General features: G+C 34.6%; 2 protein-coding genes across 3 annotated transcripts in view; both read left to right on the plus strand.

Moving 5' to 3' along the window:
* The first annotated feature begins 715 nt into the window (after nucleotides 1-715).
* LOC144350021 (uncharacterized) overlaps nucleotides 716-24,647 on the plus strand; it is a 29,279-nt gene continuing 5,347 nt past the window's right edge. The window contains exons 1-2 of one of the 2 annotated variants that reach the window (XM_085508663.1): nucleotides 716-801; nucleotides 23,628-23,768. In XM_085508663.1, the coding sequence (XP_085364789.1) occupies nucleotides 750-801; nucleotides 23,628-23,768 (193 nt within the window). In that variant the 5' untranslated portion in view covers nucleotides 716-749. Of the gene's footprint in view, nucleotides 802-16,755; nucleotides 16,933-23,627; nucleotides 23,769-24,647 lie in introns of those variants that run through there. The other variant, XM_085508664.1, reaches the window with a different exon arrangement.
* LOC102806722 (uncharacterized) lies at nucleotides 5,889-9,106 on the plus strand. The gene is made up of 5 exons (XM_085508660.1): nucleotides 5,889-6,129; nucleotides 6,861-6,924; nucleotides 7,651-7,979; nucleotides 8,161-8,400; nucleotides 8,739-9,106. The coding sequence occupies exons 1-5, from the start codon at nucleotides 6,109-6,111 to the stop codon at nucleotides 9,021-9,023; spliced, it is 939 nt and encodes a 312-aa protein (XP_085364786.1). The 5' UTR covers nucleotides 5,889-6,108; the 3' UTR covers nucleotides 9,024-9,106.

The following is a 24,647-nucleotide window of genomic DNA, read 5'->3' on the forward strand; positions in this document are numbered from 1 at the left end:
CTTTATGTATTCAAATTTGCATATTGACGAATGTTATGATTGTTATATTGGTAGAAAATATTTCATTTCTGTGCTTTTATTTTATTTATTTTCTTAAAGGTGCAAACTTCACTGATGTGTATCAGTAATATAAATAACCCTGATTGCAAGCAACATGGTAATTATGCATGAATATATATCTCTGTGTTTATACAATAATCTTGGTATTAAGCTGAAACACGTTTTTCAAAATAGACATGCTTAAAAATAAACAAATAAGCATTAAAAGTAGTTCCGGTGATATGCGCTGGGAGGTGGACTAACACGTTGTCGAGAATATCACATTTTGGGCATTAATACAAGTTGGAATATCTTACTAATATTTGAATATTGCGTTCTTTGATTTACATTCACGCATCAAAACATTTTGTAATTAAATTTAATTATTAGTGTTTGAAAGAAAGACGTTTTAGTATCTTTGCGAATTGATAAGAGAGAAGTCAGTCAGACTTACGATTAGCAACATTGTTTATTTAGATCGGCGTCGACGACACCGTTAACGTCATATTTATTCTGTACTCTCCGAAATGTAGTTGTTTGATGAAACATGATAGAATGGTCACGTAAAACAAAGCATATGATCTATTTTATAATTGTTTCAATGTAAGGATACAATGTTATATTAGGGTGTAAACCATCACCAATATAAAGTCACGTACAGTTCGTTGGACTATATCAACGGGCGATGTACTCTTTCACTCGTTCATAAAATGTCACAGGCAATATTCGGTTGTTTACTGGTGCTTTTATTTACCACTGGTGGTGAGTACATAACAAGTTGTATGTTCTCTCCCATCTTGATGTTCTATACTACATATTTAGTTGCATTTCTTGTTCGATAGCTGAGTAAGACCAGTTGAGACGGTTCGAGGTGGTCGGGAATTTTGTGTAATCGATTGCTATGTACAGTATGCGTGTAGCAAAAGATCTCACTAACGACTCTATATGATTAACCACATTTCTATGGATCATCGTATGTATTGTTAAATAGTAGTCCAACATTAAATATTACGTTTTTTTTTTAAGTTTTATAAACTACGTCATTTCTACATCACGTGGTAAATCGTTCACGTCTTGCCTCCCATGATGTCACCGTATAGCAAATGTCGGCCCGGTCTCAAAAGCGAGTTTCACATGCTTTGGCAATATATTCACAGATTTAATGCAATTTCAAAACCAATTGAAAAAAAAGGCCAGATAGTGTTACATGGTACAGCTGATTGGGCGATAAATGTAATCGGGGTGTCGCATTTGAGGACTTTGCGCCGATTTATTCAATTTTGAAATAGTACCTCTACCACCGGTTATCTTCAATTTCGTGGTCAATCTCCCTACTATAATTTTTTCAGCAGTTATTTTACCTGAAAACATCCTACAACGGGTAAAACAACCAGAAATGCTTAATTTAATCCGACTACGTTGTGCAAGGTGACGTTACTGAAACGAAATTGTGAACTCTCGGCGCCGTGGCAACAAAGACATTACAAATAAATATTTATATTCTAACTGAAACGTGAGGTTCCCATTGGCAGATCTAGATTGAATAGTATTGGAACGTTTTTAAGGGACTCCGTTTGGCTGATTGTAATCAACTGCCATTGAAATTTGTAAATAAAGATGAAGGAAATGCTTTTGTTACGATGAGAGTACTTATTCAGCCACCTGTTGCTATGTACATATAGATGGGAAAGACTGATTTCACATTAATGGATTTCTGAACATCCCCGTTTGTCTTGTTTTCTAATAAATATTTTAAAACTATTTTGGGCTTGAACTGATTTGATTTTTCGCATCTGACAGCCATATACACAGAGCTTCTAGTCAATCTATAGAGTTAGCAATTTATTACATAAACTAATGCCTTGACAACTTTGAAAGAAATTAACTTCTCTGACGCAAATAAATGAAATTTTAATTTTTCGGTAAAATACTATATATATGTATTAAACAATTGAACCTAGTATTCATATTTAAAAAAAAACGCATCCACATCATGCAGCCCAGGGAACCCGATTTTTTTCAAACGTTATCCCGATCTCTAAACTACGAAAACTAGGAATCCTGAAAGGTTTGTCGTCTGTAAATATTGATACACGCAATTTCGTATCCTTGAGTGACAAGCCAATCTAGGGGATACTTTATTTGTGTCGTGTCTTGTCATCCTTCAATAACCCTTGATCATTGAGTGTCAATTATACGAACTATGACCAGTACTCCGTCTACTACATAGAAAGATGAGCGTGATAAGGCATATTTTCTGTCCTGGCTAGACAATTGCGTACTTGCCAGTTAGTGTTAAAGAATGTCGCTCTCCTTGAAAACCGTTAATTAGGTCGAATTTTTATTTTGTAGGATTTCGCCGTGTAACCAGTTTTATTTATCAGATATTTTCATAAAGCAATAGAGATTTCTACAACATAATTTCTACCAGTTTTTTGTCAAGTGATTTTAAATATGTTTTTTTTTTCGTCCATAAATGTATATTCAACACTTCCAAAGATACTGGACCAGAGAGATAATTATTAAACATTTACGTGATCAAAATGTGTATATATAGTCCCCGGGATATAGTCATGCATCATTCTGTTATAGTTTCCTATGTGTCGGCAACTACCTGATTATGCAGGCACGCGGGAATTGCCAATCCTGTTCGAAACTTTGTCGGAATTTCATCATTTTGTTGTTGACTGCACTTCAGCAGACCGGTTTGGTTTTACCAAGTAACCTCTGAATGCCTACAAAAAAAATGAAAAAAAGGTTAATATTTGCAGCAATTATCACGCAGTTTCAATCTCTTGCCGCTACTGTGGCTCATCCTCGGGCGCCCGATCGCCTCCCTGTGTATAATAAAACAAGTACCGTTGAGGGCAGTACAACACACTAATATGAACACTCCACTCGCCATTAATCTGATGTACCCACGCATTTTTTTAAGCGACGCAGTACGGACAGTCAAAACTCATACATGTGATTTCCATTACAGGAGCGCATTGGATTGTTGGAAAATCAATGTTTATCAACACAATGTCGTAAATGCGCAGCGTGATGGACGACCACCATCCTTTATGATGTTTGTACGGACTTCTTTAAAACAGGGCTATACATGTATTATAAAGAATCACATTCAATATTTAGTATGCTGGTCAATATTTACTTGATATATTGTGATTTTACTACCAGAAAACTGTACTCTGTTAATATTGAGGATTTATTGAGGATTTAAGTCTACGTCATGTTGTCCAATTTACATTCACATTAATTATTGACCATTTGCACCCATGAAGATTTATAATCTGTTTTATCATATACCTCGTATTTCCCAGCCTCGTAGCGCTATGGGAAGTCCTCCCACCAGGGCAATAATTTCCTGTATCACGTCTGGCCCAGTGCGCCCAGCTTTCATAATTCAAAACAAAATGCGTCATTCTAAATTAAGTCATGTGTTTAAGGTCACGCCGTCGTAAAATTGTAATTACATTTATAAAACCATTTATGGACTGGATACGGTTTTTGTGGCCCGATGTCGTGCGGCGGGGCGCCTGAGCGTGCGAAGGCGTATAAAGATGTCTCAGTTTGTACTTGTCGATCTGCGCAACAGTCAAAGACGCCATCCTTTTTTTCATATGAGACCCATACCTCATACGCATGCGTGGCGCGACGACCACTGCCCTTTAAATCCAATATATTGTCGCACCATACTTGTTTTATTTATGTATTTATTTATTCTATTAAACTATGACCACCCAATAAAAAGCCTGGTACTAAGACTTTACATAAGCGCCATAATGCTTAGTGACGTCACTTGTCAACTGTACTATTGAACCCACACCCACACTCACCAAACATTCAAATGGTGTTGCAAGCAATGTTATTAGCATTGTAAATATAGATCACAGTCCATAGAGGGACTGTGTATAGATATATGAATGTACTGAATGTGTCGCTTTGTATAGCGTTTGAAATCTGATCTTGTGTCCACATTTAACCTGTTATTGACGCAGTGATAGTAGTTTCAGACCGTTTTACATTACGAAATCCTCAGCAATACAAGGCATTAGTGAAGCGAAGAATATTTCATCAATAAAACTATTATAAAATAAATTCTTTGCTAAATTACTTTTATTTGTTATCTTTGAATGTCATTTGTTATCTCTTTTTTATTGGGTGAGAATACCGCCAAAATTATCTCGATCAGTTATTATTTCATTATTTCGTACTTATGTGTTATGTCAATACTAATGTAATTACATTATTTTTATATTTTTATCACATTATTTTGCAATGATTTACTTATTTCAACATTATTAGATTATTGTGTCATTATTTACATTGTTGGTCTTTATTTCAACATTATTATTACATTATTTCACTGTGAAAGGAACGTTGTGGCTTCGACGATGGCCTACAGACGGCTAACTTTGTAACGTTCCATCTAGATCAGACGGCGCCCTCTCGTGCTACAATTAAGCGTATCAGTGAGACAACACAATGAATTGCATGTGTGACCAATCACAGCACCGACCAATCACAGCACCGACCAATCAAATCCGTGTCACATATAGCTTTAACAGTTTATTTTGTCACTTTATAAAAATCTTGATAAGCACGACAGTCTTAAGATCACCCACAACAATAACATGAATGACAATGAAAAATTATACAATTTTCTCGCCAAAATTAAAGATTAATAATCAATGTTAATTATCTGATAATTCATTGAATTCAAATGATTGACGATAAAAAAAATGTAATTATATAATTCGAAATCTTACTCAACGGCGAAATTGGAAATCTTACTAAACTTAGTAGTTAACGGTTACCAAGCAGAGTGAATGAAAATTATATAGTCTTAATATATATTTATATAAAGTCCACAATTCAAACTGACATAAGATGTTTCTATTGGGCGATGGAATAATATTGGAACATTTTCAGATGACGTCATTGCGCACTGTGTCCGTTGATTGTCCGATTAGGCTGAACTGCCAATTTATAAATATTTATAAAGATAAAGGAATAGCTTTGTTGTGCCTAGAGTATACAACGGAAGGAACAATATCAAGGCAGGGCTGCAACATGGAAAATTCAAGAACTTTGCGAGACGATATCGCACACGTGATCTGAGACTGACCCAACCGTGACAATTTTATAATTTTTTCTTAAGGTAGAAAGCCTACCCATAAATAAAAATACCTAGAATTTATTCATTTTCCAATAAATTGTAATTCCGGGCAAAATAAGAATACTTAGTTAGTTGGGGTCACCAGCTTATTTTTTGAGAAAATGGTGGTTGTATTTTAAGTGGATATTGGTCATTTTGTCAGTATTATAGCGCTTTTAGCATAGGTTCATACGACACAAATATTATGCCATATCTCAGACTGGTGACATAGGTTGAAAAAATTATATATTGTGGATAATGTGGTACTTTATGTTCACCTCAATAATTTCAAAAAAGTGCCCAAAAATGCAATTTTTCCTTAATATTATGGGATAGTTCTAAAAATAGAATCTTGGTCCGAAAAGAAATTACCAATTTCGCGTCAACGCATGAGATTCTACGAACTCGCTCTTCGAAGAATTATCTTAAAAACCATAAAATTGACACAACTGTGCCAATAGCCTAACGGGATTCCGCGATAAATAATGATCCATATTCAAGCATCGTACATGGTGTCCCCGGACAGTGTCCTGACTGGTCACGTTAGTCAGTCATGTGAGGTAACATTGGTCGAGGTAACATTTTGTTATCTGAATTCGATATTTTATATACTTCCTTTACAATGAGAAAAGCAATGACGGATCTGCATGTTAGTAAAGGAAGTAAGCTTTAAAGTTGTATTGTCTCCAAAATATTATAGAAATGTATTGATGTGCTTATTTCAATGACCTATGTTAAAATCTTCCCACCTAAGTTGAAAGCGTGAAAATTTCGCTTTATTTCTCGCTCCTTCTTCCGAAAATTTCCGACCGTATCCGGACATTTGTTTATGGTTCCACATTCAACAGCTTAGGGAGCTTCATTATACAGTTGCCCGGGACACGGATTTGTGTAGCAGACGATAAGATATGGCTTCCGTAAAACAGTTGGTAAGTTTCCGTTCTGTTAACATGTTTTCTCGACGAAATTGTAGTTTGATTTAACTGTTCATTATATTAATCGGCAGTACCGCGATGGAAAAGATCTGAACGTAAAATTAAGGTTATTATAAAATTTGACTTGTCGAACGATCGCTGACGCGACTCGGTTCAGTTGTTACATTCCCTGTAAATTGTATTTCTAGGATGCTCAATCTTTATCGTGATAATGTTTTTTATATATTTCTCACAACATTTATGGCGTGGGTAATGATTATAGGCAGACACGGAGTTTTTTTTCTGGGTCTTGTACACGGGATGGTCCATTTCCGGCCCGGGATTTCCTGTCAACTTCGCCGTGAAGACGTAGTCATTTATTGAAAACGCAGTGTATTTCCGGCCTTTCACTGATCGTCGTAATTCTGGGTTAAAATAAAATTATTAAAAGTCAAGATTCAGTTTTCTTTTTGTGTGTACTTTTTGTATGAGAATCACCGCCCTGTCCTGTTTACTAAAAACTCTATGACTGCGCCGATCGAGATCATTTTTTGCATGGTGTCCGTGTTGGTAATTTTTTTTAAACGTCGAAGGCATATAACATTAGTCATGAACTGGGGATCATAGAATATAACTCTTTTCATTGTTCACGTCAACTAATCATTAGTACTGCCGAAATGTTTTCAGTTGAACCATGTTTTGTATTATAGGTTTCCACATCTAACACTTGAACATTTTATTTTCAGAATTTCAGAGAAGTTAGCGACGTTCCTTTTGAACCCGGCCATTTTTTTGAGATAAACAGGCGAGGTAAGTTCAGTGTGTCCAATATTATTTTTTTTTTACCCGATACCTTCCCACCAACTTCTAGGGGTTGTATTTAAAATAGGTCAGTCAGTCTGAAAACTAGATATTATGTTTAGTGCAAGTTATTGAAAAATAATGTTTGCAAGTAATGTCCGTGTCTGTGTTTTCATTTCTTACTTTATTTTACTTTTGCAAAAGAATCTAGCAGAAACATATGAAACATAATACTGGTTCATAGCTCAAGACTGATTGATCCAACCACTGAGGTGTGAAGTGCTCATTCCAGCTGAGTTTATAACATAACATAACTTATCTTTCACACCTCTATTTTGTACTAATGGTACACAGGATACACTATTGAAATTTTTTAATTGACTACTGTAAATGAATAATTTTTTTATTTTTACCAAAGCATAATCAATATGGTAAAATAAAAACTTTAGTTTACATGCAGGTTTTTTTGAACTCGGAAAATTATATTTTTGCCAGCATTTCTTATTTATTTCAATAATGATTATGATTTTCTACTCAACAGACTGAAGACTGATTTCATTGCCATATGAGTTAAATTTTGTTTCTCTAACGGTTCCCAGCAACTATAAATCTGATTGCTTTGTCATTTGATTAGTACATTTTCGAATTTATACACGATTCTTTTCTCCAATATTTTTTCTTGTTACTATTGAGATGACTTACAAATCAAATAACATTTATTACTCCTCCTTGCAGAAAGAGAACAGCAGCAGGTAATAGATGAAAGAGCAACAAGAGGGAGGGCATCAGGTGGAAGGAGAGGAAAGTCATGTACAGCAAGAGGAAGAAGAGGTGGAGCAACAACTAAAAGGAAGAGAGGCAAAGAGGATGATAGTGCAGTGACAGAAACAGGGGAAGAAAGTTATGGTAGAGGACGTGGAAAAAAGAGGAGTGATGGTGGAACAGAAAGAGGAAGGAGAAATGGTAGCACAGCAGCAAGAGGGAGGGGTAGGCATAGGCGAGAACACACTGATATTGAATCCAGATACGAGAGATTATGCGAGGATCGACAACTCCATTTGTCTGTGAGTTTTTTCCTGGGTTTTGCATTAGTCTGTGCTTCCTAAATTCTGGAATTTTATTAATCATACATATTTTCAATGTGTGTATAATACATTATTCTACAATAAAGCACAATATACAATTTTTTTTTGGGCTGCTTTAAAAATATTTAATATGAATTTTTTTTCTGTTGCCTTCAATCAGACAAAAATATCTGAAATGAACACAGATGAATTAAAGTCCTTATGTTTAAGTATGGTGGAGCGACAGCCTGGTTTAGTGTTCAATGTGATGAAGGAGATAGATAACAATGGAGACAGTCAAAGGACTACTAGAGACGACGTACCATCCTGGTGTGTATGCCAGTACTGCCAAGAAATGCCCACAGAGGCCGAAAGACAGTGCTGCGGATATACACCAAATGGTTGTGTGACAAAATGGCCAGTAAGTGAAAATATGGTCACTCGTATACAATTGTTGGCAATTCAGGGCCATGTAATCACCAAGAATTCAAGGATGGTGAGCTAATATTCATGTACTAGTACTTCAAGTTTAAACCAAAACACAATACCAGATTTTTCAGGATAGTAGTGAGCAAGTGTTTTCCTGTTATTAAATACAGATTTTGGATCATAATTATTTAGTCTTAGCTATACCAAAATTGCATTTTAGTCAACCATAGAACAATGAATGCAGTGCAGTTTTAATCCCAATATGCTACCAAAATAGCTTATTCTGCAACTGGTCACTAACATTGAATTACATTGTATATACAATTTCAGGAAATGCAATTGTATTGTCTGGACAATGGTGTATTGTCACTTTGTCGAGGATACAGGCGATCTGTATTTGGGTTAACTATTGCTGGAGAGGATAGAGATGAAATTGATGATCCAAATAAATCCTGGCGACATGCAGCATATAGGCAGTTTATTCTTTGGCGGCATGGAAAGATTGGGAGAGACGACAGAAGGGTGATTCCCAGTTGTTGTGTGTGGGAAATTAGGAAAAAATTTCCCAATCCACATGGACAGTATGTTGGTTTTTTAGCCAGCAGGCTACGTTAACATTTACATTCATGATTGTATTGTTGCACTGCACAATATTCCTCTGCACCTAGTTACCAATAAAATATAGTTGAAATATTTAACTGTTTTGTATATTCTTTGTGTATTTTTTGGTGAGCAATAATGTCAGTGGCTACAATATGAAATAAAGCAACTTCAAAAGAAAAATATAAAAATCCCAGTTTTAATTTTTATTTACAAAGTTACAATACTATATTCCAGAGATCTATTGACTTTTAAATCTGGACTTTTGGTTTTGAACAATATTGCTGGTGGTTGGTGGTGGAATGGGTGCAAGCGTTGCTTGAATATGCCGGGGATCACTTTCACCTAAAAAAGATCTTCTGTTCATGGGAAGTTTGTCTTTCATTCTGGCTTGGAGTATCATGCTGACAATGTCTTTTATATAAAAAAATGATTTTTCAGTCTTCCGATGAGTGACAGTCCACCTTTGAGATTTCTTGCAATATTGCCTCTGCCAACTGCAAACAAACATAAATAAAATGTGTAAATTAACACTAAAACTAAACTCACTGATTAGTGAGTTTGTTCAAAAATTCTTATATTCTCAGTTCATTTTGAACAGTGTAGATTTTGTTGTTGATTGCAAGTCTTGATCCACATTTTTGTGATGGGTATTTATGCAACTTGGGTAAATTAATACAATAATTAAGCTCAGCTCGCTGAACCAATGAAAAAGCTGTTTACTTTTTCATTAGTAACAATGAAAACAAACATACTTCAGAAAACTGAAACCTGCCAGACACTGCTCGCTACAAAGTTACGAAATCATACTCAGTTGCTGTAAGTTTTGTTCAACTGAAGCTTAGGAACTATACCTGCTACACTGCAACAATGAATCAAACTGGTGACAATAATTAAAAATATCACTGTCTTGATGGTGACTAAACCCTGCCATCTCTTGCCATGGTTAATTAGACACATGCACACAATGTGGAATCTTTGAATCAAAGCCTATCCAGAATAAAAACTGAACATGCACACTGCATCAACTTGTTCAGAATGATTAAGATTGGATCAGTTGAGGTGTTACAGAATGTGAACAATTCCGCATTGTGCAGTGATAAATTACTCACATTGGATTGCCAGCTTTATCATATCTGTGTTCCCGGTTTTTGTGTTGCTGGTAATCTATAGCGGCTAAATAGCACCTGGCTGCATACGCTGGGTAGCTATGAGATAACGGAAATTAGTTTTGATCATACATTCTGTGGTTATAAGTCAGCAAAAATCACCAATCAGACCGTGTTATTCATAAATACATGACCAATTTAGTCTACATATAGGTATGTCCATAAAAGGCTATTTATATATATAGAGGTTAGTGAATGTCATATTCACATAGAAATCATAATATATTGTTGTACTGTAAATTATCATGTCAAAGGTCTAATTGCTGCCTACTTTGGTTTTTAGAAATACCAAGCATTATATAAAAGGAAGTATTATGCCTCTTACTCAACCCCTGGTCCATGGATACTCTATACGTGTAGCTTTAGAATCAATAAAATAAGTGCTTTTCTTACCTGAATGAATACCTCTTAGCTGAATAAACTAAAATTAGTTCTTGGAAATTCTCTAATTCAGCAGTTGTTCTAAAAGGAGATAGAGAACATAAATTAAAACTGAATGGTTTCCCAAATAATACATTATCTACTGACAATTTTAACAGCAAAACCATTAATCATGACAGCAAAACTATATTATTACAACAGAAACAAACGATAATCTGGGTTTACATGTACTTCTATTGGTGGAGGGGCAATCTGATTAAAATCTGATGTAGTGTACGGGCTTTAATTATTTTGGCTATAAACTTATTTTTATTTTATTTTTTATTATATTTGTTATTAATGCCCTTTTATTTTATTATTTTACTTTGATTTTGATTTTGTGATTTTTTTTTAATTCCGCCCTACCTACATCTGAGCCGATGCCTATGTAACGAGATTTCAACGAGACCCACTATCGACGATTTTAGTCAACGAATCACAGACCTCCTTCTATAGTGCACATGATGACGTCAGGTAGCAAACAGACTCAAATAAAATGGCGGATTATATAGACGTTAGCGACCGAGAATGACACCCGGGGAATGACACGGCTTTTTCGGTAAGTTTATCATTGTAAAATGCAACGAAAGTCATTTTTATGTTAATATTGTGGCTCGAATGGTTCGATCCTTATTTTGCATAGTTATTCTGGGAGTGACGATTTTGTTTCCACCGGTTCGACCGAACACCGGTGTCTTTTTTCAGTCGCCTGCCCTGGAGACAGGTGATGTTTTGTTGACGATCGGGCCAAAATCGTCTCCGGTATTGAAGCCGTAGCTGTAAATATTCATCAAATTGTATCAATGTTTTGTACATTATACAATAACTCTTTATTAAAGTAATTGAGCTGATTTGGACTGGAATAAAATATTTTTTTTATTTGGAACACATCGCATTTGATCAGGAAATATTATTTTGCTCCAATTTTCTGCGTCGATGCCGTGGGCCGGTGACCGCTATACAATTTAAAATCAGTTTGCATTGTTTACTATAGCTGTTTACAGTGTTCTAATCATTACGATTTACTTATTTTTTTGCTTCCATTCTAGATAATTATGCTCAGTGATGTAAAATTGAAGCGATGACTGAATGAACGAACCTTGGCTGGCGAAGATGTATCTGGAAGTGTACACATTTGTTGGAAGTGAAAAACATATTCAATGTAATGACAAAAATTGTAAAATGCTGTGGAATTTCTTTTGCAAATAAAAATATACTAGCAATTTTCTATTAATGGTTTATTCAAGTGGGCAAAATATAATGTATAGATAGATTGCCCGTATACACTGAAAAGTAAGCAACCGACAGCCTGTATAAAAGGGGGTCTGTGATTGGCTGTTACTTACGCGAGATTTGAACGGGACTTACATAGGCGTCGGATCAGATGTAGGTAGGGCGGAATTTTAAAAAAATCAAAGTAAAATAATAAATAAAAAGGGCATTAATAACAAAAGTAATGAAAAATAAAATTAAAATAAGTTTATAGCTAAAATAATTAAAGCCCGCACACTACATCAGATTTTAATCAGATTGGTGGAGGGGGTGCTTGAAATAGAGAAAATACGATATTTGAATTTTCAATTATACAAGTTACATATTCATACTTTACCTGAAGTTGACATAATAAGGAATCTTCTGAAGAAGATAGTTGTCATATATCAGCTTCCTCAATGCTACATGAGGCTTAGAACTGGGTGTCAACCAATCCTTTTCTCGTGTCCCTTCTGTTATTGGCCCATGTGCACAGCATCCAGTATCATCATGTTCCAGGGCTGGCCACTCATGTTGATTCGTAATGTGAAATAAAACACTTTTCCACTTTGACTGAAAAAATATGAAACTAGGTGAAACTATATATACTTTTAAATTTAAGAAAAAATGTTTATAGTTCAAAATCAAGAATAAAAGTTTTGTAAAAATGTGCAAGAAAAAATATACTTACAAGAAAGCTCAGTGGAGAACCACTACATTCCCTTGAACAAAACCAAAAATGGTTTACAATGTCTTTTGACCAGGCCAATAAAATGTTGTTTCCTTTCTCCTGTCCGACCTGCCAAAAGAAACAGGATAGGTTAAAATATGAAACTAACATGTATTAACACAAACCGGTAGGCTGGTTGGCATCAAAATCAGTTTTTGGCTGTTGCCATGGCAGCAGTGGGCCAAAATTCTTTTTTTAGATTTTTCCTCATTACTAGGTTGAAGGTGTGACCAACCCGCCAAGTTTGAGCGAAATCAGTTAAGCAGAAATAATCACAAGAAATAATATGTGAAAACACTAAATATCACGGACACACACAAAGCCACAAAAGTGATTATAAGGGCAATCCTAGCGGAACGAGCGGATCGCCAACACATATCATTCCACAAGAAACAATAAAAAATACTTACTTTGTTAATCTTCTTTCCTAGATTTTTTGCTGCATGCCAAATATCATAGCTGTGTTTCACTTCAGGGTAAACCCTTTCTGTGAATAAACACAGTACAAAGACAGTAAATCATAATGAAATAGTTATCACTGAATAGTAGACAAAGAAGCTATAAGGGTTTACCAATTAGATACAAGAAAATGTATAGAATTGTAAGTGGCTCAATGAACATAAAAAACAAGTTCTCTGGTTTTGGGAAAGCACATCCATAGTTCCTTGTGTTTTCCAATTGAAAATAATACAGCAGGGTATTTACAAACAATTGTTTTTCAAATGTTCAGTTAGGCTGGTTGCAACTTAATACTTACTCATAAAAGCAGTTACTTGGGGATGTGCATCACTGATAACTTCTTTTACTTTTATCCCCTTTTCTTTCAAAAAATCCATAGCTCTTTTAAAGGCTTCTTTCTCCATGTTGGTGGACTTCAATTCTGTCTCTCTTTTATCTATTATTATGACTGCCACAATATCCAGGGTTTCATATTCCATTACGGTATATGTACAAAACTGAGCATTGTACCCTGGAGAATCCATTCTACCATCACCTAAGCAGCAAAAAAGTATTATGTTATTTTTTGGCTGTTTTGGGGAATGTTTATTTACAACTTATAATCGTGTTGAAGTGTTATACAAGTGATATTACAGTAAAGATGGGTATTGCCTTTGTGTTGAAGAAAAAAAAGAAAGAGTGGTCTTTAACTTCTTGTAGGCTACTCTGCTATAAAATACTAGTATTATTATATAATAAACTGTATTGTAATTTACAGTTATACTTTCCAATGATTGAATAAATGTTATCAAAACTACATATTTATGACCAACTTACCTGCTATAATAACTTCTTGATCTTTGATATTTTCTAAGACTTTGTTCTGTAAATCTTCCCAGTATTTTTTTATTTCAGGAATACAATAATGTTTTTGAATTCGGTGATGCGTGGACTCATTCACACATCCTACATTCATGAAGTCTAATAATCGTTTTGTCTTTGAATAATTGTTGCCAGACAATACTATGCAAGATGACAAAATGAAATCAGCAGCATTGACCTTGTTCAACAGCGGTTGTGACAACCATTTATGTCCAATGTGGCCATCAGTACATACCTAAAATTTATAAAAATATAAAATAATTCATTTACTTCACAATAAAAAAACTGATGAACAAAAAATAGTTGTGGGGCTCAAGTTAAATTTTTATCTTTAGTAGCCCAAGTGAGCTACTGTCTATCTGAATAGTTGTCATCTGTATAATTCTGTTCTGGGAAATCTAAATTATAATCCTGACTGACCCTTGCATTGAAATGTGGGCTACCAACTGTAAAATATGGGAACCCCCCACACGAAAATTTTTAATCTGTGGAATAATAGCAATATGCTATTTCATAAATCACATATTATATTACATGTACCATTTACAATGCATATTACATATATATTTACATACCCACTCCATGGTGAGGGAAGTCCCTATTTTGGTAAAGTCTATTTCATACGGTTTCTTGCAACCTGGCTCTGGACATTTCTCTGGAATCTTCATCTCCACTAACTGTTTCAGACACGATTCGTACACAATTCCAGCTTTCTGACTGATAATAATCTCTGGATTGTTTATCTTAATGCAATGAGTCTCTGTCATCTTAGAGGGTTGTGCATGACAAATATCTTGCTCATCACTGTCAGAAACTTCTGAACTACTGTCATCTTCATTCCCTATAACCTGAGATGCATCTATACCATTCTGACTAGAAAAAATGTAACGCAACAAAATATTATCTGTAGGACCAGGAAAAATACATTATAATGACACATCAATCAAGATATGAGATTATAGTAACTACCACTTACTTCATTGACAAATCCATCAGAAATTCAGAGTGATCCAAGTCACTGTCATCCAAGTCACTGTCCTCACTCTCCTCTGTGCTACTAGGATGATACGTCTCATCATGCCTATCATCTTGAAAGGTTAGCGACATACTAGATGGGACAAATAAACAGATGTAATAAATAAAATACCAGTACTGTAAAATACTTTATTTTTACTGGGATTTTAGGCATTGTGTGTGGATCTAATTTTCACTGTGTTTTACCAAAACATAACGTAAAGAAAGTAATTTGATTTAGCAGAAAATGCCTCCAGTCAAAATAGTGAAAATAAGTACAATCAATGAAAAACTCAACAGTTATAAAACACACCATTAACTGAAAATAAATTTAAAGGGTAGACTCTAAAAAACTAATAAATAATACTTTCAACATGGGAACTTACTCAGAAACATTATGGCAAAAATCTTCATCATAAGACAGGTTCTCAGGTGCTGTCTTTCTTGAACATATACTACCGGAATCCCTACAAAAAAATTCCAAGCTGTAACATCAAACTATATCAACAAATTATAATTTATTAACTCGTCAAATATCTCCAGTGAATGGACAATAACTTTAATACTTGCCCTTGAGGAAATTCTTTTAAATACTCAATTCCTGACAGACATTCATAATCGTCACTGAAATAAATAAATAAATAAATAAATGGTCAGTAAAATAAAACATGTATTGCATTGTACACGCCATCATTAAACTCCTCGCTTTCCAAAATGACCACGAATGTGAAAAAAATTAATTTATTAAATATTTACGAAAAACCTACAGCGCACGTTTCTTTTCAATTGTACTCCTGCAATGCACGGAAAAATTGCATGGAAGCCCATCACATGTGTAACTCGGGAAACAACACATATCCGGTAGAATTGTTGTGAATCGTCCTATTCAAAAAACAAAACAGCTGGGTACAATCCTTTCGTAACAAACACTATTTCCTTGCCTGATGATATATTTACCTTTGACGTGAAATTGTTGACGCGTCTAGGTCGAACGCGAGACAAGCTGCATGAGGAGGAACCGGTGTAGACAACATGAATCTAAGACAAAAATCAAGAAACAAAAATAACATGTCGCCATCGATTGAAAAAAAAAATCGGCTACGAGTGATACTGACTGACGTTGGCTAAAATCACGCTGTACTCTGCAAAACATCAGCTGAGCTTTCCTCGGAAGCGTTCTTCATATTGTAAACCAAAAATAAAACATTAAAAGTACAATAAAAACTTACCTTTCGTTCCGATCAAGTAGATACTTAGCAACGTCGCGGTGATCGACGACATGACATCCACTTCCCTGGCTTGCAAGCTGAAGCCGTAACGACTCCCATCGATCAAATTGATTTCCAATTTGCACTCGACTTTGCCGGTTGTTTTTTTGGATTTCACTCCGACGTCTTTTCTTCGCCGAATCAGTTTTATTAAATGGTGGCCTGCCTCTCTTCATAATTGCAGTTGCACGTGAATTTTGAACCAGATTAGATTTTCCCGCAAGACGTGCACAATACAATGGCCGACAGCAAAATGTAGTACTCCCTAGGTTCGCGTGACTGCTCACTCACCCGAAGCAGTACACTAAGCAGCATTGCATCATGGGATTTATAGTCTCGAGACTAAAAATGACTTAGGCTCTGAGCATCATTTTTCGCAAGAAAGAAAATGCGATTTTACGCGAACGCCGCGCGTGTTTTAATTGGTTGATGTAGCAAATTGACACATTTTCAAAGGCCTTCAAATTAAAATAAGAGACAATACAACTTTAAATGTGTCGTTCTATGACTCTTGTGTTACGAATGTGTACGATAGTCAGCTATAAACCGCCCTCAGTGCTGTAAACTGGGTAGGAAAACCAGTGTTCCTAAGCACATCATTGGCCGGTTCCCGCCTTTAGCGTCACCTGTTACTAAACCCTACGAGCTATATTCGCAAAGGCGTCGTGAACCAGCGAAACCACACGTTCACTGTGAATGCAGGATGTTGTTCTTGGTGCTCGGGATTTTGTTGACCATTTTTGTACAAAATGGTGAGTATTTATTGTTTTAAACATGAAACTGTCCATCCCCCGGGGCCATCTAACGACTGGAAGTATGTATGACCTCGACCATGCTTTGACCATGAAAATCTATTTTTACCTTAATGCCTCGCCCAACATCGTACACAAACAAAAATGATCTCATGAAAATTATGTACACAATCTCTTTCACTTTCTACAGTAGTAATTTGTCCATTCCAGTCAAAACCCGGGCCAAAGTCGGAGTTTAGGCTACGTTTGGGCATGGAACTATAGTTCCATGGTTTGGGAGAGCTCGTTCCACTGTCACTTGTTGATTCTAAAACCTAGCGCACACAGAGCTGTCATATCAGCCAAATTCATTCGTGTAGTTGTTTGCTTACGCGGTTACCGCAGAAACCTTCCGTGTCCGCACAACTTTACGCGTAATTTTGGCCGCTCGTGGCGAAAAGGTGAATATATTATATCGTGTTTGATATTTTTAATGTACTAGTATTTTCAATATTCTCAACACGAAGTTCTTTCTAAGCTTTCTTTCTTCTGATTTTTTTTTATATTAGTAACCATTTCTCTTTTTCTGAGGATTGAGTTCAGGGTTAATAAAAATTTACTATGATTGAAAAATGTATTTGTCATATCATCTGTGCACATTTAAATTAATTAATTTAAATCATTGTTTTGATTTGCAAAATCTTAGTTAATTTACAGTTTAGAACCCGCCTGATGGTTGAAAATCAATGACACTAAAACTGACACACCTTTCATTGACACATTTAAATAGGTCATGTTTTTGTCTGCAATTGCATGGAATTTGTCTTTTTGACACATAATCCTACCCTACCTTTGGGTTGTCTGGTGTTTTTCACAGTTAACTTTGAAAAAGTATCAATGACATTTTCAATGACCTTTGTGTGTTTGTGTGTGTTGGGGGGGGGGGGGTATTTTTTGAGCACACCTTGTATTTATTGGCTATTAACTAATCACCAGAGCATCACAGAACTCTCAAATGGAATCTTCATCTCTTACTGTATATCATAATTCAATAAAAAGTTAGGAAAAAATATAGGTGCCTGGGAACACAAGCCGATATGTAATTTTCCTTGTGTATGTGTACTATATTTAATTTTAGGCAGTTGAAACAGCATGGAAAACTAGTATAAATGGGTTGATATGTTAAATGATTCTTTTTTTTCTCATTCCTTACTATCAGAAAGGGTGCAATTAGACCTGTTTTTTGTGAGAAAAATAAATAAAAACATTACTAAAATACATTTTCCTTTTTTAGACAAATGAAATGGCAACTTCAATCAAGTTTTTATGATACATTTAAACTGAATTTTTCAAGTTGACTATGTTCTTTCTTTCTAGAAAAATAATTAGCAAAAAAATAATTGCTCTATTAGTAGTAAATTTATAGTAAAGTTTCAGTAATGTAGTGAAGGGCAGAAAAATAAATGTTAGAATTCAAATTGACCTCTCCAGAAATGCAATTGTGACGTCATGTTAGTTCTTAATTAATATTGAAGAGTTAGTTTAAGACTATCCAATCAACAAGTGCCTCATTTTGAAGTGGGTGGTTGTAGTTGCTATGTTTACGTAAAGGCATGCACATACATTATGGACATAGACAATGTTCACCCCACCCGCATTGAATATTTGAATATGAATAAAAGGTATTTAGAATTTTTTATAATTACGTTCATTAGCAAAACCGTGGCTTTGCGTCTTTCATTGTGTAACAAGTGTAATGTTTGGTATTATATGCGCTTCTATTGGAGATGCACTTCAAATAGAGCAAATACAATCGCTGTTCCTTGCAAATGATCTTGCTTTATTAGGCATGTGTCGTCAATACAATGAATGTCACGTTTCACTTCAAACCATGGAAACAAAGGAAAACCCAGACTGTATTAGACAAAATAAAATAAATTTTGTGTTTCCAGTAAGCGGTTAAAATAATATTGGGTTGGTAGTTTTTTTTTTAATTTTAATAGTGCTTGACAATAACATCAGAAATGTGTGTTGCTTATATGCATACTATAGTATGTAATTTGATTACTACATGTATTTAGTTGTCAGATAAGAAATTTTACTTGTCCCGGGCTGTAAGACTAGCTTTGATGTAGGTTTTCTTGATAAATTTGTTTCATTCACAAAATAAAATCAATGGGATTATCAATTAATTAAATAATTTGCATAAACATAAATTTTTGGCTCATTCGCATACATATTGGCGGGTAAGGTAACTGGAAACACCACATTTATATTGTTTGTCCTTATGTACGCATACATACCTAATAATCTGCTTTGTAAACACAGTTGTTATGCCTTCACTTATGTAAATATTTGCCTTGAAAAATGTATTCAAATCTGTGCATTTCTATCCTCACTTACTGCAGAAGATTACAAATCCATCAATCAAATTTTCTAAAAAAATTTCATATTGTCTCATTTTGTATACCTTTTTTTAATGGCGCTGAGTTTTACGTCATTCATAAAATACTGTATATGCATATTGTATGCATATTTTGAAGGAATTTATTTATAAATTATTATTTTGGTGTTATTATGTAGCTATGTAGTATGTAATAATCTTAAAAATTCAGTTGAGCGGAGCTCATCATATTTATAATGATTGTCAGTTGTCGGAATTCATCGTCCGTGTCAACTTTTTACCTTTTCGAATTCTTGAAAACTACAAGCCTTATTGCTTTGATATTTAGTGGACCTCTCTCAGATTTTCTTTAAATTCTCTAATTTAGATAAAAACCGCAAGTCTGATTGCTTTGATATTATACACAAAGGTACTACATGTGGACCTCTCAGATTTGTTCATTTCATAATGATATCTTTAATTCTCTAATATTTATGAATATTTTTGTCATATTTGGTAAAAAGTGATATTTTTGACTTCTTGTTGAAAACCACAAGTCTGATTGCTTTGATATTATACATAAAGGTACTAAAGTTGGACCTCTCAGATTTGTTTATTTTGTGATGATATCTTCAATTCTTTAATTGAAATGTGCATTGCTAACAGCAGAGCTATCTCAGCTGAAAGGCTGCTTATTACAATTTGAATTATATGCATTCACATGTATGGTTACTGAGACCAAGTTATTTTACTGTGATATAGATGAGGATCGAGAAAAAGGAGAAGAATATTGTTGCTATTGAAGCTTGTGCAGACTTTGATTTTGAAGTGGATTGTTTGTACCATTGAACTTGAATCAACTGACCAATTAAATGTACAACTAGTGTTGTTGTTGTTGTGCTTGGATAAATTTGTAAATCACCAAGTGAAAGTAATAGAATATTAATTAAATAATTTATGATTTATATATATCAATCATGCTATTTAAAGCAATCATAGTATAAACAAAACATTACAAAAATAGGCTTAGGCCAGCTTTCAGGGCCAGTGATTTTTTTTTTAAATTACTGACCCACTTTCCCAGCAGTGACTTTACTTGAGTTTTATACACTGTATGTTTTGTTTCATGACTTGACCATGCACTAACAATGCACACAGCCTGACAGAAAGATTGAGTACCTATGCTATGACTGATTTAAGGGTCAACTGCACTTTTTAAAAAACACAAGGTCAACTTTAGTCTACTTTCACTTAATAGTGGTTTTGGAAGAAACATTTTGTTAAACCAGTGGAAAATTGTCTCTACGGTATTTGGAAAGAAAGAAAAACATATTAATTAAAAAAATTTACACCAATATTTCACATGGGAAAATTTTATATTGTTTTGCTCTGAGTTCATTAGACTACCAATAATAGAATAGATCTGAAGTGTTATGGACTGACCTCACCTACTGATAAATCTACTCATGTATATTTGCATGGAGTCAGCCATTCAGTGATGACTACATATATAGTTGCATAGCGATTCAGAAGGCCATTTTAGGCTGGACGCCAAATTACAAGTTTATTGAATTAAAATGAAAATGAATGTTTATCAGTAATTTTTTCATGGACAATGCATCTTCAGTTAATAGCTTGTGTAAATTAGATAGTGATTTCAAATTTACTCTGGTCAGCTAGGCTTCAAAAAGAAAAATTATGTGACTTGCACGAAATTGAACCCCATTGTGCGTCCATGTGTCCGTACGTGTGTGCCAACCTGAATCTTGGACATTCCTGGACCAATCACAATCAAACTTCACACATACATCATACATTATATTTATACATATGCACATCAATTTGTTCCACAATCTGATTCATTTTGTTTTAATTAATGCTGTTCCAGAGTAATATTCCTCAATATTGACAATCAAATACAAGATGTCATCATAATCAAGCATCATCTTGTTGAACCATACTTCTGACATGTCTATGTTCAAAATATTACTATAAACGAAACTATATATATCTTAAATTTGATAACTAAAGGGGATTGTGCCATGCATGGTTTATTTTCCTAGTTTTCAAATAATTCACTCAATTATAACAATTTTTCCTTCATTATCATCTTGTGACAGAGATGAGCCTTAAATGGCTTGTTTAAATTATAAATTAGCACAGACAGCTCTATATAAATAACAAGATACTGCAATGAAAACCTAGTCTGTAAATAATAAATGAAATTGTTATTAAATTATTTTATTACAAATAAATGCGATGACCTAGATCTCATTGTGAGTACAAAGATAACAATATCTTGAATAATTGAAACTATTGAAAACATGTCGCCTGGTTTTTTGCTCAAAAGACCTTAGGTCTGCTGAGTTGTACCAATGGTGCTCTTTCCAGCATCATGTGTCTGCATGGGTGGATGCCGGTGATTTCTCAAAAACCATTTAACTTGAAATTTGTACATGAGAAGTTGATCTGTCCAAAACAACAACTATACAAGTTATAGATGCAGGGGTGTGGGCACTTAGGAGTGAATTTTTTTTTTTTCTTTTTATTATCCAAACAGTTTTGGCTATAGACTGTTAATATTTCATAGCATTATGAATAGTGGAACATACTCATAAAACGATTTTAATATATAGAAAACAGGTACAAACCATTCTTTTTTTGAATGCTTAGCCAGATTTAGCAATGCTGTACATAAATAATCCAAAAGAAACATATTGAAAAAAAGTAATGACGGAATCTCCATATTATGCACTATATTTAACTTTTTACAAAACGATAATAGGTTTAAATTTGGAACTGTTACAGCCATTTTATTAATTATGAGCATTAGCAACCTTCTTACTGAGTTAATGGCTATGCAAATTAGCCATTATCTCCACTTGTGTTTTTCAGTTTACCAGGGACATTCAAATCTAAATAGCTCTCACAATTCTTGTTAGTCCTCGTTCAGACGTAGTCCCAAAACGGGGACTTATGTTTTGCCCTGTGTGCGTCCTTGCATCAGTCATCACCTGTATTTCGAACCTGCAATGACGAATTAAGTTCAAACTTCACTCGTACATCACACATTATATGGGACATATATACATGCATTTTTTCCATGATCCGATTAACGATAGCCGAATAGCGGCCATTTTAAGGCCGAAAATGCATCAAAATCGCACATTTTCAACATTCCGGACCCGGATCTCAGTTATGCATGGACGGATTTTGTTCAAATTTGGACATACATTAAACATAATAGGACCTTGATGCACGTCATTTTTGTTTTTGAATCGGGTTTGAAATGGCCGACTGGCGGCCATTTTGTTTTAAAGAATTAAGTTCTGGATCCGTATCTGAGACATGCCTGGATTGATCGAGTTCAAACTTCACACACACAAGGTACATCATGTCACAAATATGTATGTGCATTTGTTCCATGATCTCATTAACGATAGCCAAATGGCGGCCGCTTTAAGGCCGAAAATGCATTGAAATCGCACATTTTCACCATTCCAGACCCAGATCTCAGTTATATGCATGGACGGATTTTGTTCAAAATTGGTACATACATTAAACAAAATAGAACCATTTTGTTTTAAAGAATTCAGTTCTAGCTGGATCCGTATCCAAGACATGTCTGGATTGATCAAGTTCAAACTTTATACACACATGGTACATCATGTCACAAATAGATATGTGCATTTGTTAAGGCCGAAAATGCATCAAAATCACGTATTTTCACAATTCCGGAACCGGATCTCAGTCATGCATGGATGGATTTTGTTCAGATTTAGTACAATGTGTTGTACATATGCAGGTGCATTTCGGATTATTGTTTACCATATTTTCATAACAAGACTCTACAACATTATTAGTCCCCATTTGGATACAGTTCGAAAACGGGGTATTATGGATTGACCCTTGTGTGTTCGTGCGTGCGTGCGTGTGTCCGAACCTGTATCTTAGATATGCCCGAACCAATCACATTTAAAGTTCACACATACATCATGCATATTATTATACATATGCACATCAATTTGTGTCACAATCTCATTCAAAATGGCCGAATGGTGGTCATTTTTGTGCTAAAAAATCATCAAAATCAATGGATTTTGTTCAAACTTAGTACATAAGTGGATGTTTGAACAATACAAATCTAGGTTTCACATAACTTGTATGGTCATTTTTGTAAGTTCTTTTGTTCGTAAGATGTTTTTAGCACAAACACTTCATCATCTTGTATGTACACTCGCTTTGTTTTAAAATTGAACGACATATTGACATCTGCCATTCTGGTGTGATTACAGTATGTGACCCTTTAACTCGAGTCAATAATATTTTTCAGCTCATGCCCTGGACTGCTACTACTGCACTAACATAATAGACAATAATAATGAAGACTGTATGAATCCATATACCTGTGATGACAATGACCTTCCAAACAATGGTTCTTATGAAGCCTGTGCTACATTGACTTATTACGCTGGTGAGTAATATCAATCTTATCCAAACTCATTTTTTATACGTGGTATCAAATACTGTTAAGGTAAAAATGACTTGCATGTATAAACAGGTGAATAGAAATGCGAGTCTGGAACCAAAACTAGTGTGTCTTTCTATTATGTGATCAGAATTATATATACCATATTTTCTCCATTAGTCGTGCTTGCGCGTAACATAATGAGATGTGTTTGTAGCAACTAATAATATAATACCAGGGGTTCTTCCAAACATGGGAACAGTAGCGCAGCTTCCTCATACCCCACGTTTGCGCCCTCTTACCAAACCTGGAACAGTCAGTAAATTATGATCAGTTATAACAAATATAGAGTGTTACCGATGGTAACAAAAATGTACTCCCTCTTAAAAAAAAATTTCTAAAAAAAACCTGAAATACCAACCGTTAATAATAATAATCTTTATTGCATAATCATATCTTTATTTGGATATTGACTCAGAAAAAGAAAATTCCAATAAAGACAGAAAGCTGAGGAAGTTAAAAAATGGAAGCACTAAAATTGAAAAGAATAAAAAAAAAAGGAGATAGTTCATTTATTTAGGGGCAGCTGGTAGTTTTTTGAAATGATTTTCTCTGGCACTGAAACAATTATAGATGTAGCTTGCTATTTTTTTTATTTTTTGGCTGTTATTGCTTGTTAGCATTGTAATCAATTTATTGGTATTTGTGTTGTTGCAATGTATTTCCTTCAACATTTCAGTTCTCTCATTTTCATACAGCTTGCATTCAAGTAAGAAATGCATTTCGTCTTCAATCTCATTTTGGTCGCAAGCAGTGCACTTTCTACCACTGCAAGTAATTTTATTGTATTCTCCTTTCTCTACTTCTCAATTATGGGCACTAATT

The sequence above is a fragment of the Saccoglossus kowalevskii genome, chromosome 15 (assembly GCF_978046115.1).
Source record: "Saccoglossus kowalevskii chromosome 15, keSacKowa6.1, whole genome shotgun sequence".
Classification (NCBI taxonomy): domain Eukaryota; kingdom Metazoa; phylum Hemichordata; class Enteropneusta; family Harrimaniidae; genus Saccoglossus; species Saccoglossus kowalevskii.